This window comes from Atractosteus spatula, chromosome 9, assembly GCF_055471065.1.
Source record: "Atractosteus spatula isolate fAtrSpa1 chromosome 9, fAtrSpa1.hap1, whole genome shotgun sequence".
Classification (NCBI taxonomy): Eukaryota; Metazoa; Chordata; class Actinopteri; order Semionotiformes; family Lepisosteidae; genus Atractosteus; species Atractosteus spatula.
This window is the reverse complement of record NC_142714.1, coordinates 36584920-36604857: the sequence shown is the minus strand read 5'-3', so window position 1 is coordinate 36604857 and position 19938 is coordinate 36584920. Positions and strand designations below refer to the sequence as shown.

At 35.1% G+C, this 19938-nt stretch overlaps 1 protein-coding gene across 1 annotated transcript in view; it reads right to left on the bottom strand.

Moving 5' to 3' along the window:
* Nucleotides 1–19938, bottom strand: part of LOC148828512 (neuronal migration protein doublecortin-like) — a 79494-nt gene that overhangs the window by 19233 nt on the left and 40323 nt on the right. Inside the window, exon 4 of the mRNA XM_088924724.1 lies at nt 527–629. Coding sequence (XP_088780850.1) covers nt 527–629 — 103 coding nt within the window. The remainder of the gene's footprint in view (nt 1–526; nt 630–19938) is intronic.

Genomic DNA, 19938 nt, shown 5'->3' with positions numbered 1-19938 from the left:
ATGAAAACAAATGAATTGAATGTATTGAGGCTCTAGAAAACCACATGGCTCTAATATTAGGCTAGCAGATCATTGCTAACAAGAAAAAAAACCATGAAATACATACAGTATATTGTAATTATTTTGTGTTGGTCTTCCTTTCTGTGTTAATTTTTCAACTTTTTCAGTCACCATTCTCTTGCTATTGCTATAATTGCTATTGATCTATTGCTATAACTTTTTACACTTTTATTTTACTTATTTAAAATCCCTTCCTTTTTATTCTAAACTAAGCTCAATTAATGTCAGCATTCCAAGAACATAATTGTGACATCAGGAGACCCAATAAGAGCAGTTGGTAGAGAATTAAATTTATATACAATAAATTTAACACAAAATCTAGACAAATACTATGCATAAAAAGGAATAAAAACAAGAGGATACTTGAAAAGCGATAGCATACTGATTGCAGTTGACATGAGTAGTGCTGAAATCATCTGTCATGCATACTGACTCTTGTACTTAAGATAAAGTAAGTGAGACTTACCATTCTCATCCAGTGAAAAATCATCTTGGGCATAACGAAACTTTTCAGGGCCACATGCAATAAAAACATCATCATCCCCAAAGAAATCCTGGAGGCATGTTACCTAAAACACAGGAAGGAAATTCATATCTATGTTAATCAGAAGCAAAGTAAGAAACAAGCCAAAAAAACCTGAACATCCTGTAGCTGCCTAAAAACTGGCAACAGTTACAACTTAATTACAATTAAAAGCAATTGAGTTTGCTTTGTAAATAAGCTACTGGACACCAAATAAATCAGATAGAGCAAATGGCATTCTCTCTTGGGCTTTTAAAACTGTCGAGGCTTAATGTCACCATCCTCACACTTGCTGTGACACGCTTAACAGAACTGCTATTAAAGTAAGAGAACTTTTTCAAGTATAGGCAAATATGCTGAGAACAAAAGCAAGACAAAAGTGCAGGATAATTATATCATATGAGAAAAAGTAATGGTATACCCTTCAAAAGTCTATAATTGGAAGACTTCTTTTTAAATGAATACGAACATTTTTAATTGAGGAGTAAGTGTATTGAGGGAGATCAAAATTCAGTACAGTACGCTAGAAAGGAATGACTTTCTTCTCCATCCCTCTGCCAAGTCTTCAAATTAAATTTCTAAGAGCACTAATCTGGAGTCTATAACATTAGTAGTGTCAGATTTCTGTGAATGCTAAACAAACCTTATTAATTCTGGCCAATCGACAAGCATATTTTCAATTTTGTAATAAATTATTATATCCCACTGTTTGTGTCCTCTTACATGTTTTATCACATTTCATATGTGGATGTCCCTTTTCTGCATCTTTTCAGTACCTTTAGCATAATGCCTGTTTGATCTCTGTAAAAACCCAAGAGGGCATACAGCATGGTTTCTACCTACTGTAGATGCTTTACTTTATTAAGCGTTAATTAGAAAAAGAGACTGTGAAGAAGGCGCCATAGCTGAAACACTGTTTTACTACATTCCTTTAACTTTTCAACATGGTATTAACCCATAATTGTACTGTATATGGTGCACTTTTCATTTCATTGCATTTTCATTTCTTTTTCAAATGATTCTAAATCTTGTGTTTCCAATATTTCTGGGAAATTCAATTATTATTATTTTGGCTTTGCTTAGGCTACAGCTAAGAACACACAGAAACTAATTACTCAGTATTAATGCAAAGGCTTTAATACATTCATCCAATTTACGACATAATCCCTGGTCCCACCGCTTGTTGACACTTGTTGAGCAGCTTTGTGGGATGATCAGTATGTTGCCCTGTATTGTATGTAGTCCAGTGTTCCATGTAATCAAGAAACACTAATCTGTTGGGCTAGTGAGTGCCTGAGCCCTAAACCTCAGATCCTCTCACTGCATCGTGGCAACAGGGACATCAAGGTCAATGGCTCAGTCAAGTACTGACCTCCGTCATTTTACATTTTTAGGCTCACTTAAGCTAATCCAGTCTCCCTAGTTCTAACAGCTGCCATATTGTTTACAGACAAATGAATGCTATAAGTGGAGAGAGGGGCTGCCTCTGTGGCGCCAGTCAGCTGTGTCCATTTTCAATCATCTTAAAGCATAACAAGGCCAGGGTGGACACATCAACATCTTTAGAGAATTACTATAGTGTTTGTGCTTGTCTTGTATAATCCTCTTCACTTACCAGGGAACATGGTATTATCATGAGAATAAATATGTAGTTGGGACAGGAACTCTGTTAACAGAGTAGTATCGTATGGAACCTAATAGTAAACTTGTAAATACAATGTAAGTGAAGTTCTGTTTAAACTGGCCTAAACTAATCCAGTTTTGGGTGTGTATATGTTGCAAAGCTTGTAGCATTGTTTAGAAAATGCTTTCTGTGTTCTTAAAGAAAACAAATTCAAGGGAAAGATAAGAGTGTTGTTTTCAATATCGATCCATTTTCTTTCTGCTTTATCTATGGAGCTGAAGCCTATCCTAGCAAAGCAACGAACACAAGACAAGATACACCCTGGACAGGAAGCTAGTCCATTGCAAGGCAGACACACAGACACAAAACACACAGGCATTCACACCAGGGCCAAGTTTCAACAGAAGACAGTTAATCCACCTGTCTTTGGACTGTGATAGGAAAGCAGAGCACCCAGAGGAAACCCACACATACACAGGGAGAATATACAAACTCCACACAGCTAACCCTTCCCCAGGTCTGGAATTGAACACTGGGCCCTACTGCACAGCAGCAAAGTTAACCACTGCACCACGGTTCCACCCCATTTTCAGCATCTGATGTAGAAAATCCTAATACAGAATACATATACTGTAGTTTTTTAATAAATTCAACTTGATTTCCTGTACTCTTTATTATGGTAATAATGATCAATTATTTTTAGACAAATGCAGTTTTTTTAAGTGGCATTTAGTTAACCTATGAAATGGCTCACAATGGTGGTAATTAAGTGCTGCCTATCAGGCTATCAATTACATTGCTGACTGACGGCAAAGGAAATCAGCTTTCCGTCCCTGCAGACTGATTATATTCCCTTCTGAGCTTCCTTCCAGCTGTATCTGCAGAAATGGGATGCAAATTGTGTACCCTAGGGCTCTCCAGTGACTTTCACCACCCATGAACAAAACATAATCAAGCCTCTCTCAGAGCTGATTTTAAATGGAAATGTGGCCTTGTCTGAACCAAAGGTTTCAATTCTGCAAGTGCCACAAGTTAATAATAAAATACTGTGTGATTCTAAAAAGGAAGCTGAGAGCAGTTTTAGAAGAGCAAAACTGAAAAAGACGTATTTTTCTTAGACACAATGAGTCATAATTTATATATGTTATCAACAACAGCAGTTTATTCAAAACCAACAGTAGTGTTCACCACTATTATTGAAGTAATTTAACAATATTTAATTCACATTGAAAACTCAATTTAAACTGTATCTGAGCAGCAAGTGTGAACTGACAGGAGTTGCCTCATTGTCGTGTTCATTCATTAGGCTCTACACATCTATAAAGTGTAAAAGCTAAAGATCTATCAAGATTAGTGCTTAATTTTAAACAATAGAGTTTCAGTAGAAGATCTCAATGTTGTTGTTTTTTTGCCTAAAGAAGGAAATATATATTGAGTTAAATAAAACATAACTGTACATGATTAAAAATAAATGAGTAACAATTCAGTTTAGGAATTGCAAATTATACTTTATAAAAGTTTAACAGATAAGTTATTAACACTAAAATATTTGTAAATAAAGAATTTATGTTACAAGTTTTTACAAGGACATAAAGACTCTGTTAAGGCTGAATTTAAGTATTAAGTATAACAGTAAGGAATTAATAACTCACAAAAGAAATCTGAAGCCAATAACCTAAAGTTCACTCATACTGTATATCTTACTTAAATACAGTCATTTTAAAAGACATTTAAAATTTTAATGTCTCATAATACAAAATTGAAAATAGCTGATAAACTGGTTCTCTAGTAAAAAAACAGCTATAATAACTTTCTTTCTTTAACCACGTTATTAGATAATGATTAGAACATGGTTGCATGATCTTGTACTGATAAGTTCTGTTCGATACTTCTGTGACTTAGTTACAATGTTCATGCATTTAACATTTAATATGTCACATATTTAAAATTCAGTTTTGCAGCATAAGTTGCATACATGGAACATATAATTTAATATAATTGACTATTTTTAGTATTTTAAACAAACCTTTGTTTTGAAAAGAAAAACACCTTCCAGCCGTTCCCCTTTGTTTTTCATTAATGTTCTCCTTCAGAAAACTAATGTAAAACGAACTTTTTGTCCAACAATAGAAGTATGATATTTAATAAAGGTAATCTGAAGTATTGCATACTGTTCATTGGTCCAAATGTTTTCCAGGGACTTTTTAATTTAATTTGTTTTATCATGAGACTTCTGGACTGAGCGCTCATCATAATGATGGATTGTCCAGCCATCTCCAGAAATTTTAAAGATGCCATGAAAAATATCAAGAGTGTTAATGACATTGCTGTGTTGAACCTTATTTTCTCTTTCTCAATTTGAGCATCTTTAAGACTATATTATGCACAGTACATAAAGCCTTTGTGACCAGAGAGTAGCTGATATTCATTAATCAAAATTCGTTGTTCTTCAGTGAACTACCAGTGAACTACCAGTTTTACAGTTCAACCTAAGTTTAACAGATTTTCAGGATATCTGCAGATTGCAGAAAAAGAGTCCTGATGTTGCAGAAATGTTTCATATTAGAATTGTTGGTGTCCATTAATTATTTGATTACTTAATGAAAAAGGGATTTGTGATATAAGTGAGCTCCTTATTGTTGTCGATTACAGGACTCTCACCAAAACTGCTTCAGCAGTAAACATAATTAATCCAAGTGCTACTAAGGTGTACCTTGTTTGAGGTACCTTGTGTTCAACACCCCAGCTCAAAATAGAGATCAATTGTTGTGCACAATTTTTAGGACACATTACAGTCTTGTGTTTTTCTAGACACAGCTGTAATCACAGCAGTAATCACTATTCACAGAAGATTTGCAATTTTTTATTAGCTAAAACAATTAAAAGCCATGGTCTTTTTGGTATTAAAACAGTTTATATGAATAAATGAATGGGTAATTAATAGGAATTTATAACATTAAACAGAAAAGCTCTCAGCCCTCCGGCAAAATGGAATATTCAATTCACAGGTGTAAAAGCTGCACGAAACAAAAAAAAAGCATCTTAAAAAGTGGAATTTTAATTATGATAACATCTTACAAAAAATATTCAAAAACAGGCAAGGTTATACAGTGTAGGTTGCTTATAAATAACTTTAAACTCAATGGCATCTTTACACAACTTGCAATGAACAATGAAAACGTATACAAATGGGATCTTGTTTCTATTGAGAACAATTACATAAAACCAACAGAATTCTGGAAAGTGTGCTACTAATTTCATAATTCATTTCTTTGTAGGTCCTGGTAATGTCATTGCTCTCTGGTATGTAGTGGTTTTGTATATACAGTACATTATTTTATAGCTCTGCTGTGTGCAGCTGTCAATATGTACTGTAGTAGCTGCATCAGTAAGCATCAAGCACATAAAAGGAACATTATTCTACCTGCCAGGCACTCATATAGTCCATTTATAGCTTCTTTGCTGTCATGTCTTTGTCTTTGTGAATATTTTGCATATGTTCACTAAAAGCCAAGTCATTGCAAGAGGAAGAGAAGCCCTTTTAAGTTTCAAAGCCAAATATTACACAAATTTGCATTATGACTTTGTTTGAATATTGCCCTATACTCAAAAACAACTGCCTAACCTAGTTAGCTGCCCTCTCTGTGCCCTTCAGAATGACTGGGGCTTTGGGAGGCAAATAAAGAGCTCAAGCATGCACACAGAGCCTTCTCAACATCATTAAAGAACTGATATTATGAAACCTAAAGCAGGGCAATTTCCTGCTTTAGGATCAATGTAAAAAAAATACATATCATGTCAAGCAGAGAAATATATCCCAGTTATTTGGGAGGAAGGCAACAGCAGTAATGCTACAATGAGTCATCAGTTTGATTTTAATTTCCAACTCGCACAAAGAGTAGGTGTTTTCTTAAGCTGTAAAGAACATGTCTTTTATTTTATTTCACCTGAACTCTTACCAAATTAACCAAGCAATTGTTGACTTCCTTTATGTAATTTCCACTGTTTCCAAATGCTTAATATTTTAGATTTTTAGTTTACCCATAAAGCCTGTCTCTTATTTTTATGACTTCATTAACCTTTGAAGTAATTCATCCTATTCGTCTTTCACTTAAGAATATATGTTCATGCTCTCCAGGACTGGTCCAAATTTAATGAGAAGTCAATTCCACTACACTGACAGCACAGTAACATCCCCCCAAAAGAAAAGATAAAAAAAATTGCACACACATCTATTTCAAAATGCTAAATTCATGCAAACATCAAAGAAAGTGTAGAGACCCGATATCTATAATGGTCATGAATAATTGCTCTCATCTAAAACAGAGATGCACCATCAGAGATCTGTAGAAAATGATGTAGTTTTGTATTAGTAAATGATTAATGACACAGAAATGGCTTGGAGATTATTCAGCAAATTGGTCCATGCCACCATCCAGACTATGTAGTTATTGCCAGTGACACCAGTCACTGAGTACACTACTTTAAACATTGTCTTGGAAAATTTGGTATTTCACAAATGGTGTTTGATCAGATTTGAATTGAGAAATGAGAAAAACAGCCAATCAGAGTAAATCAGAGGCACATAGAAATAAGTGTTAGGGTCAGTGCAAGGGTTAATCATTACAAGAAAGAAGATGCTGTCCTTCTGTGATTGAAAACACAGTACAAGCAACAATAGGTCTGAAAATGAGGGTCACATGGGTGGAACACATCACATCACATATATATTGATTTTTTCCATTTTTTCCTTGCTCTGTGCACATTACATGACAAATATGTATCTTTTCTTACACAAGCAAAAAAAAATCTAGAAGGTGTAAAATGTAAACTAATCAATTGGGCTAACGTTAGTCTTTGTTTTACATCTCAAAGTAATGTGAATAAGAATAAATGTTTTTTGTTTTTATTGAAATATTGTATTTAGAGAAGAATAAAATAACATTAAATTTAAAATTTACCTCACAGTTAAGTGGATATGCAACCAATGGAAGACCTGCCTATTTTTATTTTTCAGGGAAAGGCAGAAAATAATTGTATAAGCAGCCATAAAAAATGTTTTGTAAAATACTGTTATTATTTTATGTTTACAAAGATAATTAGCTTAACATCTTTTGATTCAGTTCCCACAAGCAAAAATGTGTAGGTTTTTGATTTACAGTTTTACTTATCCAAATTGTGTGCAAACTAACAAATGAGTCTGTGAAATACAATGTTAAAAGCCATAAAATACACATTTAAATAAGTAAATATACATTTACTTGTATGTAAAAAAGATGAGAAGATGACACTTGAGCAGCAAAAGAAACATAAGGGAGACTGTAGTTCCATCTGATTCTGGCTGCTTAGAGATCCAAACTAATTTATATTCAACCCATGTCTGCTGTTAGCTCTGGAGCGGGCAAATTATTTTTGGAATAGCTCCCAGATTCAGCTGAATTTCTCAGGGGGTGTCTTGACTTAAGAGCTTGATAAAGGCTTTCTGTTTACTCTATCACCAGAGACATTTGTTTGTTGCATGAGATGAGACTGATATGTAGAATTATTGCTGAGAAGGTTGTTGGAGTAGTTTTGTATCCAGTCACTTTGCTAGTACATGTATAGGTCTCTCTTTATGAAGATTCATAAGTACAAAATGTCAAGCACTTCCCAAACGAAGCAGAGCAGAGTGTTTCTCCCTTTAAACAATGCCAACCAGTCCCTCATCCCATTTAGAAACCAGTGCTTATGCTCTGCCATGTAATCCCATTAAGACTAATCCTTGCCCTTCTTATTGTTTAATTGTGACATATTGCACTATATTCAACAGTCTCCTTATGCCTTTGTTGTTATTTTGTGTTGAAAACCACATTTAAGGTCACTGATCCAACAACATCCTGGTTGGGTGTGAAGTTTGCACATCAACCAGTATTTGTATGTAATTACACTTTACACATTGCTAATTTGTTTTTCGGACAATCCAAATTTGTGTAATCCTATCATTAACACATATTATATCATTGTGAAAGCATTTCAACTAATAATGTTGCAGCATAATGGAAGTCCTTTGAGGTAATGCACAGGAATTTCCTTTTAAAAGAATATGATTCTGAACAGGCTAGTTTAACCTTACATAAAACAAACAATGCCTACTTTTTCACAGTTAAGTAGTGTTAATAATAATAATAATTCACTTCTCCTTCCCCATGCATACAAACCATACAGTAAATAAACAAATAAATAACTTGTAAATGACCAAGTAGAAATAATGAAAAATACAGAATATGCAACATAAGCATGGTTAATTCAATGACGTCATTGGCAAAAATTCAGAAATATACACTCTGAATTAATTAACCATTAACTACTAATGTTATATTTCACTTTAGAGTAAAGGCACATCGACACTATCAAAATAATAATTCCAGAGGAACAGGATAACAAAAAGAATGAGACTGCAGCCATTTTTGTTCTATGAAAATGCAGACTTTTTCAAGAGACATGCATTTGCATTTGCTTTTTAATTTCCTTTAACTCATTCCTCCATCGCCCATACAGGTCTCCCTGTATTGGGCTTCTAGTGAAGGACCACTAAGATGAGTCAGGCAGTTAATACAGAAGCTTCGTATAAAGGGCTGTAACTGCGTCTGCAGCCGTAGCCCAAACTACCATTGTCCCCTTCATGGATGCTCTCCATGTATGCTCTCAGTCTAGAGCTCCATATCAATTCTGGGACCTGGGCCCAGTGAGGCCAAGGAAGGGAAGGCAGAGGCTCCAAACACAGCACTAGTGTCTGTTCAGTCACAGTCGGACCAGCAAATCAGTTCCATTTCTATCACTGTGAAAGGCTCATTATCCAGAAAGAGCACTAAGTGTATAGAAGAGTACCAGTAACAAGAGTATCTTTACAACTGAAAGTATATCTCTTAATTTTAAGATTTTAATTTTACACTTGGTTTGTAAAGCACTTTGAGCTGCTATTTGTATGAAAGGTGCCCTATAAGCAAAGTTTGTTATATATTATTATTACCAAGGGAATTCAATATATCTATTTATAAAAACAAAGAAAAAGATACCTTTTTTTTTCAAAATGCAGCAAAAGTACACCTCTGAACTCTCTCAAAAAAATAAAAAGGAAAATGTTAAAAGTAGGCTGCAATTCCCACCCACCTCCAGACAGAGCAAACACAGAGTGAGGGGGTAGAGTCGTATGATGTCAACAAAGAGTCAGATACACTCTGGGAAGGGCATACGAGTGGATGATTTTAGAGTTACTGTTTTTGGCAGTGAAGTCTAGATCATCCAACAAAAAACCTTTACCTGCAACTTTAATGGTTTTCTTCTATTGATTGAATGGAATAATGTATTATGACTCTTTAGTACTACAGATTCTAGACGATACATGTGGTATGCGATTGCATGGAAAATAAATATTAAAGCCTTTCTTTCTTTCGCTGGGGAGTCCATTAAGCAAAATCTAAATACATGCTCAGAGACGCAACAGCCTCTTGTATTGGTAGACTATAGCACTACAGCAGTCTCATCAACCAGACTAAATGGCCTGTTGAATTGGGTAGGATGCAAAATGATGAAAACCAGGAAAGAGGCAATTGCTACTCATACAGTATTTATACTGAGCTGTGCATGTCCTAAGTTTAGGTCCTCTCTCCTGATCTTTTAAGACTGTAAATAATTTCATAACACATTTTGTACACAAAGTAGTTTATGTGTCAACGGTATCCCCAACAAACAGTAAATTACAAAATTTTCTTTTAAATATTCTATTTGAAGTGCAAATTAATATGAAACCCCTTAAAACATTAGTAGATGGAAATGGAAATCCTGTGTCTTTCATAGCCTTTTTATTTATACTGGTGATAAAACGTCTGTTATTTAGAATCATTCTGAAGAGGCTTTGTAGAACGCAGTCACAAACATCTTGAGCAGCAGACCTTTCCACAGCTAACAGAGTCCCACATACAGGGGAGACAATGTTGGGATTGTGAAGGGACAAAGAGATATCTCAGCTAAAAATAAATACACATTATGTGCTTCAGGATGTTACTTTTCATCTGTCCTCAAACACAGTACATTTTATACTTTGTTAAAAACCTGTACTGTTGTTTAGAAAACATAATCATTATGGAAATGCAAAACAATTAAAAACATTTTTTAATCAGTTTTTAGTATTACAGTATGTTGCTCTATGTAGATTCCCAGAGATGATCCTTTTTGAAGCAGAAGGCGAATAATTTGTCCATAGTTGTCAAACAGTTGCTCAATTGCTCAACTCAATGTCTGTGCTACTACTTATTTACATAAAAAAGCCAGGCTGGAATTATGTGCTGTATTTACTTTGCATACAGTGGACTGCTGAGCCTAGCACAGATTCCACAGCTACTTCCTGTGGAATTAAAGCCCTGTTCCTATTTCACTTATCTCATTACTTTTTATTTCATAAATATTTTTTTTTAGAAAATGGCAAACACCCCAGTTTCAGACCCCAGAATCCTTCTGAATTAATTCAGCCAGAAACTGTAGGGTATACAATATATTGATGTTTCCAAAATACTACATATGCACTGGTATAAAAAGTTGTGTTATAAAGATTCAGCCCTTACATAATTTAGAATATTTAAAAACTCCAATATACAGTATGTCACCTTACATTTTTTAATATATATTTGCCATGAAAGGCATATCACCTCAGTTTGGACTGCTGAGACACATTAGGTAATATACAGTATTCCACCTCCAGTCTTTATATACCGTAATTCATTTCAGCAGAACTGCTACCTTTCACTGTGGTCTTATTGTAACATCCTATGTATTTATATGATACTTTAGCCAAGAAATGAAAGAGGCTTAGTCATATACTACATGCTGCTAATGTGAGCCAGTTGTTTCGGTATAGAACACAGAATTTAAAAGAGGCTCTTTATAATCAATCCATAACATACACTTTTTGTCATGTTGCCTCACTTCGGGACAGTGAGTTACTGTATGTAACCTCTGTATAATGATTTCATTACTTATTTTTAATGCCCCTTTCTGTGTCTATTCTAAATTGTATCCATGCACTTTTAACAGAAACCATATCATATTTGAGCAGCAGCCTAAAAGGAAGACAATGGGGACAAAACAGGATACAACTTGTATGTTATATATGTCCATACTTGTGTTTTTATAAACAAAAACAAGTATTACATTTTGTTCAAAGGTTTAACTGTGATATGCTGTGCAGAAAAACCCTATATACCCTATAACAGGGATTTTCTAATATTCTTTGTAGCAGTTCCTCATAATAATTAATGAAGGGATTTTTCTTTAATTAATTGCTTACACTTATATACAGTAGCACTTTTCTGGACACTCCACTCAAACCGCTCCACCTGGATGATTCGACGGCAGCCATAGTGCACCAGAATGCTCACCACACACCAGCTATTAGTGGGGAGGAGAGCAGAGTAATGAAGCCAGTTCATAGGTGGTGATTATTAGGAGGCCATGATTGGAAAGAGCCAATGGGAAATTTGGCCAGGATGCCAGGGCTACATCCCCTTCTCTTTTTGAGAATTGCCTTGAAATATTGGAAGGAACTCAGTTTTACATCTCATCCAAAGGATTGCACCTTTTTTACAGTATGGTGTCCCTGTCACTATACTAGGACATTAGGACTCACATAGACCACAGGGTGAGTGCCCCCTGTTGGCCCCACTAACACCTCTTCCAGCAGCAACCTTAGTTTTTCCCAGGAGGTCTCCCATCCACGTACTGACCAGGCTCACACCTGCTTAGCTTCAGTGGGATACTAGATGTGAATTGCTAGGTGACATGGCTGCTGGCAACTATTAAAAGCATGACAAGACACAGAACTAAAACAGCACCAATATTTTTTCTAGAACTCGTACTGAATGAAACTGGCAGAAAATGATGGAAGTCATTAATACATAAAAGTACTGATAAATTAACTGTGTTTTTGTTACACTGCCATTATACTGCATTAAACATTTACACATGTTCTAACGATAATAATTTTGTTTTGGAGTCTCATCTAGTTATGGTTCTTTTTTAAAAATATATTTCATATATATTTTTAATAATTGGATAAAAAGAACATTAATTTTTTGTAGAGTTTCTGGATGAAATCTTTACACTCTAAGCATTTTAAAATCACTGACCTTTGATGTTAGAAGTAAGTCTTGGAAAGTAATAGTTTGTGCATAAGGTGGCTGCATTTATTTTAAATATCTTAAGTATGAAAATGTATTAATCCTTTTTTTATTACTAGGAAGAGAAATTCATGGTTGCGTGAAATTGCCCATGTCTCACCATTATCTCGATCTTTTTTCAAGGTGACTGCCTTCCAAAATTCCACAGACATAGAGGATTTAGTATTTCTGTAACTCATGAATAAAGAGAGGGTATAATAGATGCTCAGCATCTTAACATTTGTACTGTATAAGGTGATCAGAGAATTAAGGCTACATCCCAGACTCCACAGTCAGTCAATTTGTGGGTATACAACACTAAAGCACATGCATCATTATCTCTATATTTAAACCACTATAGTCTTGTATGGTAATGGGGGAGCATGTTGGTTCTATGCTGTTTTCTGTATATTTAAAACATACATCACTTTCTTTTTCTAGTACAAATCAGTACAAAAAAACTATACACTATTTATTAATAACAGAACTGCAACATACCTCTCCCTGCCCTATCTTCAGACCTACCATTCTCCTGAAACTTCACCTTAATTCTTGTTTCAACAGCTGTTCATGTTTCCAACTGAAGCTATACTCAAGTTGTTACATTAAAAAAATGGTTCCATACATGATATAACAGTTAAATTGGAACAACAATCTCTAGCTCACAGTAAACGAAGCAAAAACATCCTCAACCAATGTTCAGATCTTAATGCTAGCGTCAGGGCTTGCCATCAAAAACTGAACAGCAACTGAAGAACGTAGATTTACTTTGCACACACCAGTTAGTTTTGTGTTCAAACACTTGTCAAACCTTAGCTTTACAGTTGCTTTTAGTGGTCAAAGAAGTTCTGTCATGCTACGTTTGAAAAGTACTTACAGCTATAACCTTCTCTATAACACCCTTGAGTTCTAGGTTTATCTAACCAATAAAAAACGTATTGTGACATGTGAGATCACAGAGCTGAATAGCTGGTTTTATGTTACTGTTTTTTAGTCACAATCAACATTAAGAAACAAGAATCTATTGACATACTGTACGTATGGATGACTAAAACAGTTTCAAAGTTCTTATGCCTGCTGAGGGATTTTTCATGTTTTTTTTGTTATAAAATACTGATTTCAAGACAGAGAAGGAGGTATTCCAAGCAGTTCATACAGTTATTTCCTCAGGGTGCAAGTTGAACCCTTTGGTCCACAGGACTCCAGTTTGAGCCTGAGTTGTCATTAGCTGACAAGTGATTGTGCAATGCTGGCTTACGTTAGCTGTTTAGGAGCTGCTACCACAATTTCTGTAGTATGTTTGGCCACCTGCAAGCTCCAAGGGGTGTCAGTGTAAGACAAGCCACTCCTCCAGTCACTAATAATTCTCCTGTAGAGCACTATGGAACTTGCAATATGTCAAAAACATGAATGGCCCTGGCTTTTTGATGGCTTGCAAAGCCTCTTCTCTTAAGGAAACCTTTTCACGTTCTTATGTTGAATGCCAAATTAAATGTGTAGACACCAAAAAACTGTATTTTTGTACAGTATTTTCCAGAAAGAAAAATAACATAAGCTTATAAAACAGCTGTCATCTTCGTACCGCCATTGCCAAATTAGCTTTAACTTTTGTCTCAGCCTTCAGCTTTGTGTGCTAGTGCTGACAGATCAGACCAGAGACGTGAAGAATCATGAGGGGCAGGGGAATGGCAAAGTGTTGAATGGCTGTAAACTCATACTATATTACTGACTCCAGCATTTATCTGGAAACTGCAACAGCCCACACTAACACAGCCAATTCTCTAGTTAATGGAAAAACATTCTCAGACTTAAACAAGTCTCTGGGTCTGGCACAAACTGGAATATGTATTCTTTTCCATATTATTAAATAAAAAGCCAAAAACTGCTTCACAAAGTAATATCTTATTGTAATTGTAACAACCACTGCACTTATACATGGGTTCTTATAAAGACCCAGAAGGCAGTAATTTACTGAAATTACTAATTATTTGCAAATGTCTTCTGCTCTTGAGTAAGTGGTACTGTGCATAAAATATGGTTATGAGATGTAGAAGAAACTCCAGGATCCTCAAATAAAAAAACAAAACAAACATATATACTTTATCATTGCCTTTTTTAGTCATATATTGTGATATATCTCTTAAATTACATTTTATTCAGTATCCTGTATGTGACTGACAGTATAGTCTTTAGCTATATAGTCTACTAGTAACTTTAATAAAAATTCTCAAACTAAATTTATTTTACTTTAAAAAATGTCTTCTCAATGAGACAGTTGACTGAGAGCACGGATCTTGTTGATGATGTTTCATGTTTAGCTATAAAAGAAAAATGCAAATGAAATGCAATCACTTCATTTGCACAACTTTCCTAGTGCCCAAAACAGGCTCAGCAGTATTTCAAGCATGCATTACCTATATGATTTCTTTTATTATTGTTCATAGAATATGTTGCTGGCTTAACAGCATTTTTTAAAATAAGGAATCCAGATTCCAAAATGTGATCAAATATCTAATAAAATATAAAACATCACTGTTCACTAAGAAATGAAAAAGAGAATATGGCATCAAAGGCATTACCCTAAGACAACAATCTGAAACCACAATTTGTGCTCTTAATATTGTACTTAACTTGCTAATTTTTTTTCTGGCAATAAAAATCTATTGTTCTTTTCTTAAATAAATGTATGTATTCATATTTTAATTATAGTTGAAAATAAATTAACAAAAGACAAATCCCAAAAACGCTGTCAGAGCCTCTTCATGTTCTGTCGCCATCTCTCATTGACAATTTAGCCTTAGGCAGGCATGTTAATTAGTCTCCATGCACACTTAATGCAGAAAAATTACTGCGGCTTTTTGACTAACTAATCTTTATTGGAAGCCTGCCACAGCCTTTCTTTTATTCGAAGAAAAGACTTTTATTTATGCAACAATCACAACGTGCATTTGTCCTTGCAGGTTCTCAGCAAGAAAGCAAAGGTCCGGGAAAACAGCAGTATAGGAAGTACAAAGAAAAGTATTACCTGATGAGCTGTACATTGTAAAAGAAATATATTTTAATATCTTGACTGCAGCTTTTTTGTGAGTTGTAAGGTTATATTTTTTTATGTTTTGCCCACTAATGTGACTATCCACACATGTATCTTAAAGATCTATGAATTCATTGGGATCTACTTTGTAGTTCAGTTTCAGTAATTGGGGTGCTGTCCACAAAGTTACCACCTAATGGAACAAGTAATAGGTTTATTCCATGCTGAAAAAAAGAAGAAAGAGAACCTTCTTTTCTTCTTTTTTTCAGCATGGAATAAACCTATTACTTGTTCCTTTGCAGCCTACGCATGCTGACGCAGCTACCCACCTGAACTATTACCACCTAATGTACTGAACTATCTCAGCCGAGAACTCTTTTTGTCTGGCATCCAGCAAAAAATGTCACATGCATCACTTTGCAAAGCCAAGCGGTGCTCCTTAACCAAAGAGGCATGATATATCATTTTTTTTTTCTGGATGCATATTTGACATTTTGTTCTATTTGGCTGCCATTAACACCAGATATGCCATTAAAAGGAAGCAACAGTAACTAAAACATTTAAATCCCAGAGTAGCACTCCTATCAAAAGTGCTCTGTAGCATTTAACATTTATTACTATCGAAAAGCTAGGTGGGATAGTTTTATCCCTCCCCCAGGTGCATTAAGGCAATAGAAAAAAGGAACTGCAGCGTTACCTACTGTATATGAAAACTATTTTATGTTTTGACATCTTCATAATAGCACTAAGGGAAAAAAGAAACTTGTTTTAGTAGGCTATATATTTATATATATGCCCAACGTCTGACACTTACTTGAAAGAAAGATCAGTTGTTCTAGTGCCATATGAATCATGCAGTGAAATTCCAGTGACTTTGTATTTAAACTATTATGCCCCCAAGAACAGCAAACATTCAGCTTAAAAAACAAAACAGTATATATAAAATTAATAGCTTGCTAATATAAGTTTCTCCTATGATTCTATTAATTGATGTATAAAATTACCTACCTTATGAGTGAAAACAATTATTTGAGTGGCTTCTGTTTGTGTGCAATAATAGTCGTTCACTTGGTTTCAAAATTAATGCATTTATCTCTGTAAGGTCCCTCAGTCGGGTAGGGAATTTCAAGCAAATATTCCACCATGAAAACCAAGGAGTTCTCAAAACAGCTCAGGGATAAAACTCTATCAAGGTACAGGTAAGGAGAAAGTGATAAAAATATTTCAAGGACAAAGATCTCTTTGAGCATGTTGTTGTCAAATTTATAAGAGGTGGTAAACAACGTTTCTATAAATCTTACCCTAGATCTGCAACCTCAAAACCCACGTGAGGTTTACAACAAAGTACTTAAGTGATATTGTAAACATGTTGCAAAATATGGCAAAATGTATTTTATGATCACACAAGACAAAATTTGAACTGTTTGGTTTAAATGCCAAGTATAGTATAACGTCTGACACAAACCTAACTAATGCATCGCTCAGTCAGCACCCTAGCTTCTGTCAAGCATGGTGGAGGCAGAATTATGTTATACTGTAGTTTCTAACACTGGGAAGCTTGTGAGGACTGTTGGGAACATTGATGGAACAAACTATATTCAAATCTCAGAGGAAAACCTGCCTCACACCTGCTTCATACCTAGAATTGGAACGAAAATTCACATTTCAACATCCAAAGCACAAGGCCAAAGCTTCACTGGACTGGCTTAAGAATAAGAAAGTGAATGTCCTTGAGTGTCCCAGACATTACTTGAATACTATTGAGTATCTTTGGAAAGACTTGAAAACTGCTGCCTGTAAGCACTTTGAGATAGCTTGAGCTTATCTGCCAAAAACAGGCAAAAATTGCATCAAGTGAGTATACAAAGTTGGAAGAGATTTACTCCCAAAAGACACGTGACAGTAATTGCTGCAAAGGGTGCATCTACCAAATATTTAGTTCTCAAGGCTGTATATTTATGCAATCAATACATTGAATTTTTCTTCAATTTTGTTTTGTTGATATTTGTTGTAACTTAAAATATTAAGCTTAAAAAAGGTATGCAGGTGTAATTTAATTTAATGAGACATCTTGAATACGTTTAAAAGCCACTGTATGTGAGATATGTGTCAGGAAACCAATTGGTAGAATACAAGGATCCTTATGCGTAACCGTGAGTCTCGCAGAATGAGGAGTAGCACAGGGACAATCCAAAAGACGTAATCCAGGGGTTTGGTGAAATAGGGAGGCAAAGAGTCCGCTAACGAGGGAAATCCAAAAATGACAATCCAAAAACAAAATCCAAAAGGCAGGAGCAAAATTAGGTACCAAGAGATCAGTCAAAAGGTTTGGAAATGCACACAAGAGAGTACAACTGGAGGCTTCTCAATAATGAGCAAGGGTGGGTGTGCGAGGGAACTTTAAATACTGAAAGGAAAGGGATGTGGTTGGATAATTGGTTCAGGAGTGAGAATTTGTGGAATCTAGTACATGTGGGAATGCGATGGGTTCAATTAGGAATGAGATTGTGAAACAGTGGGTTTGGGAATGCAATGCCATTTGCGAGGGAGAGTGTGGGGCATGACAGGAATGGATCAGCGTTTGCGAGGGAGAGTGTGGGGCGTGACAAGATGAAAGAAATGACAAGGCAGCTGCACTTGCCTTTTACCCATTCATTCATTTTTTCAAGCACTTCATGTAATTTAGGGTCATGAGGGAGCCAGAGCCTATCCAGCAAGCAATGGGTGCAGGGGTACACACTAAATGGGATGCAATTCAATTGCAGGACACAAATATACAAAGAGATGCACACACTTACACCAGGAGCAATTATTTCTACAAACCGATTAACCTAACAGTATGTCTTTGGATTGCGGAGGGAACACAAGGCGAACATGCAAAATCCAAGCAGATAGTACCACTGATCCAGAATAGAACTCAGGGGTAAATACTCTGCCACCTTGCTCTTTGTAATTTGTGTTAATTAGGATATAAACTGCAAATGGATCAAATCGACCAACAAAAGAATAAAGATAGAAAAGCTGCCACTGCTAAAATTGAAGCATATCTAGTTGAGATAGAACTCAGATGACAAAGGACAATTGAATTTCAAAATCAACAAATGCAGGTAAAGTACAGTATATTAGGCTTAAACGGGATATAGTTTTAAAATGTGGTCCTTTGTGGCACTTATTTTCCACTGTAAATTGAACTAATGTAATGACAGACTCTCATAATAAATGAATTAGATGGGCAATTTGCTCACAGTTTGCCTGCAGTGGAAAATCTGTCCCCTTATGTTCTCATGTCAGTGCTGATAAATAAATAAGCTTTCTGAAGTGGAATTATTTCACAGATGACTTTGTGTATGATTTGAGAAGACAAAAACCTTCTCAATTTTTCAGACTCTCGATAGATATTCACAACATATACTGTAGGTATATGGGGTGGGGCGGTGGCTCTGTGGCTAAGGATCTGCCCCTGTGGCTGGAAGGTTGTGGGTTCATATTCTGTGGCCAGCAGAGGAATCCTACTGTTGGGCCCTGCATAAGGCCCTTAACTCCAGGGACACCATATAAATGGCTGAGCCTGTGCTCTGACCTCAAGTTTTTATCCCTGTTTGTGTGTTTCATGGAGAGCAAGTTGGGGTATGTGAAAAGATAAACTCCTAATATGAGAAATTGTATATGGCCAATGAAGTGATCTACTCCTATAGGACTTTCTGTATTTCTCTGACTTTTTGGATGTCCTTATTTATCAATATTTAATTGCATTAAGTACTCTTAATGACTTTGAATGAACAGCTGAAAATAGCAATTAAAAACTTCCATTCATCTTATCATCCCAGCTATAGATGATAATTACCAGGTTCCGTAGCTTCATTTGCACTATCTTAATTCAATGAAATGGTCTTTCATTCCTCTTAGTAAGGGAAAAACATTAATTACATTCATTTCTTTATGGAACATTATTCTGTATTTCAGCTTTCATTAAATATATTCCTTTAACATACGCAAATGGAACTGTTCGAATACAGACTTATTTCTATATGAAAACACTTAAAGGAAAGATATAAAGCTTTTTACCAATAGCCAAGTTTCCAGATGTTTAGTTTTAGGAAGATGTAACAGCTGTGCAAAAATCTTAGACATCTTAAACACAATTTAGAGTTACAATATGTGTTTTATTATTTGCATCAACAATTGACTTAAAGCCTCCATTAGGGTTTTTACTATTATGTTACCTATAACTGTTATTAATTCAGCTTCATTTAGCAATCTTTATTTCCTGTTGATTTTTATTTCAGATTGATCAGAATCTTGACATTTAAAGGACAACAACAGAAAAGCAGCCAATATGAAGTGCTGTAGCAACTAATCCCTGACATTTGCCAATCAAATCTCCTTGACTCATTGTCAAAGAGTCATTGTCAGGTCATTCTCATCATTAATTTTATATTTTTCTCTTCACACATCCATAAAGCTAAAAGGCTTCTTTCTGTTCTAAAAATACAACTCTATTTTAATTAAT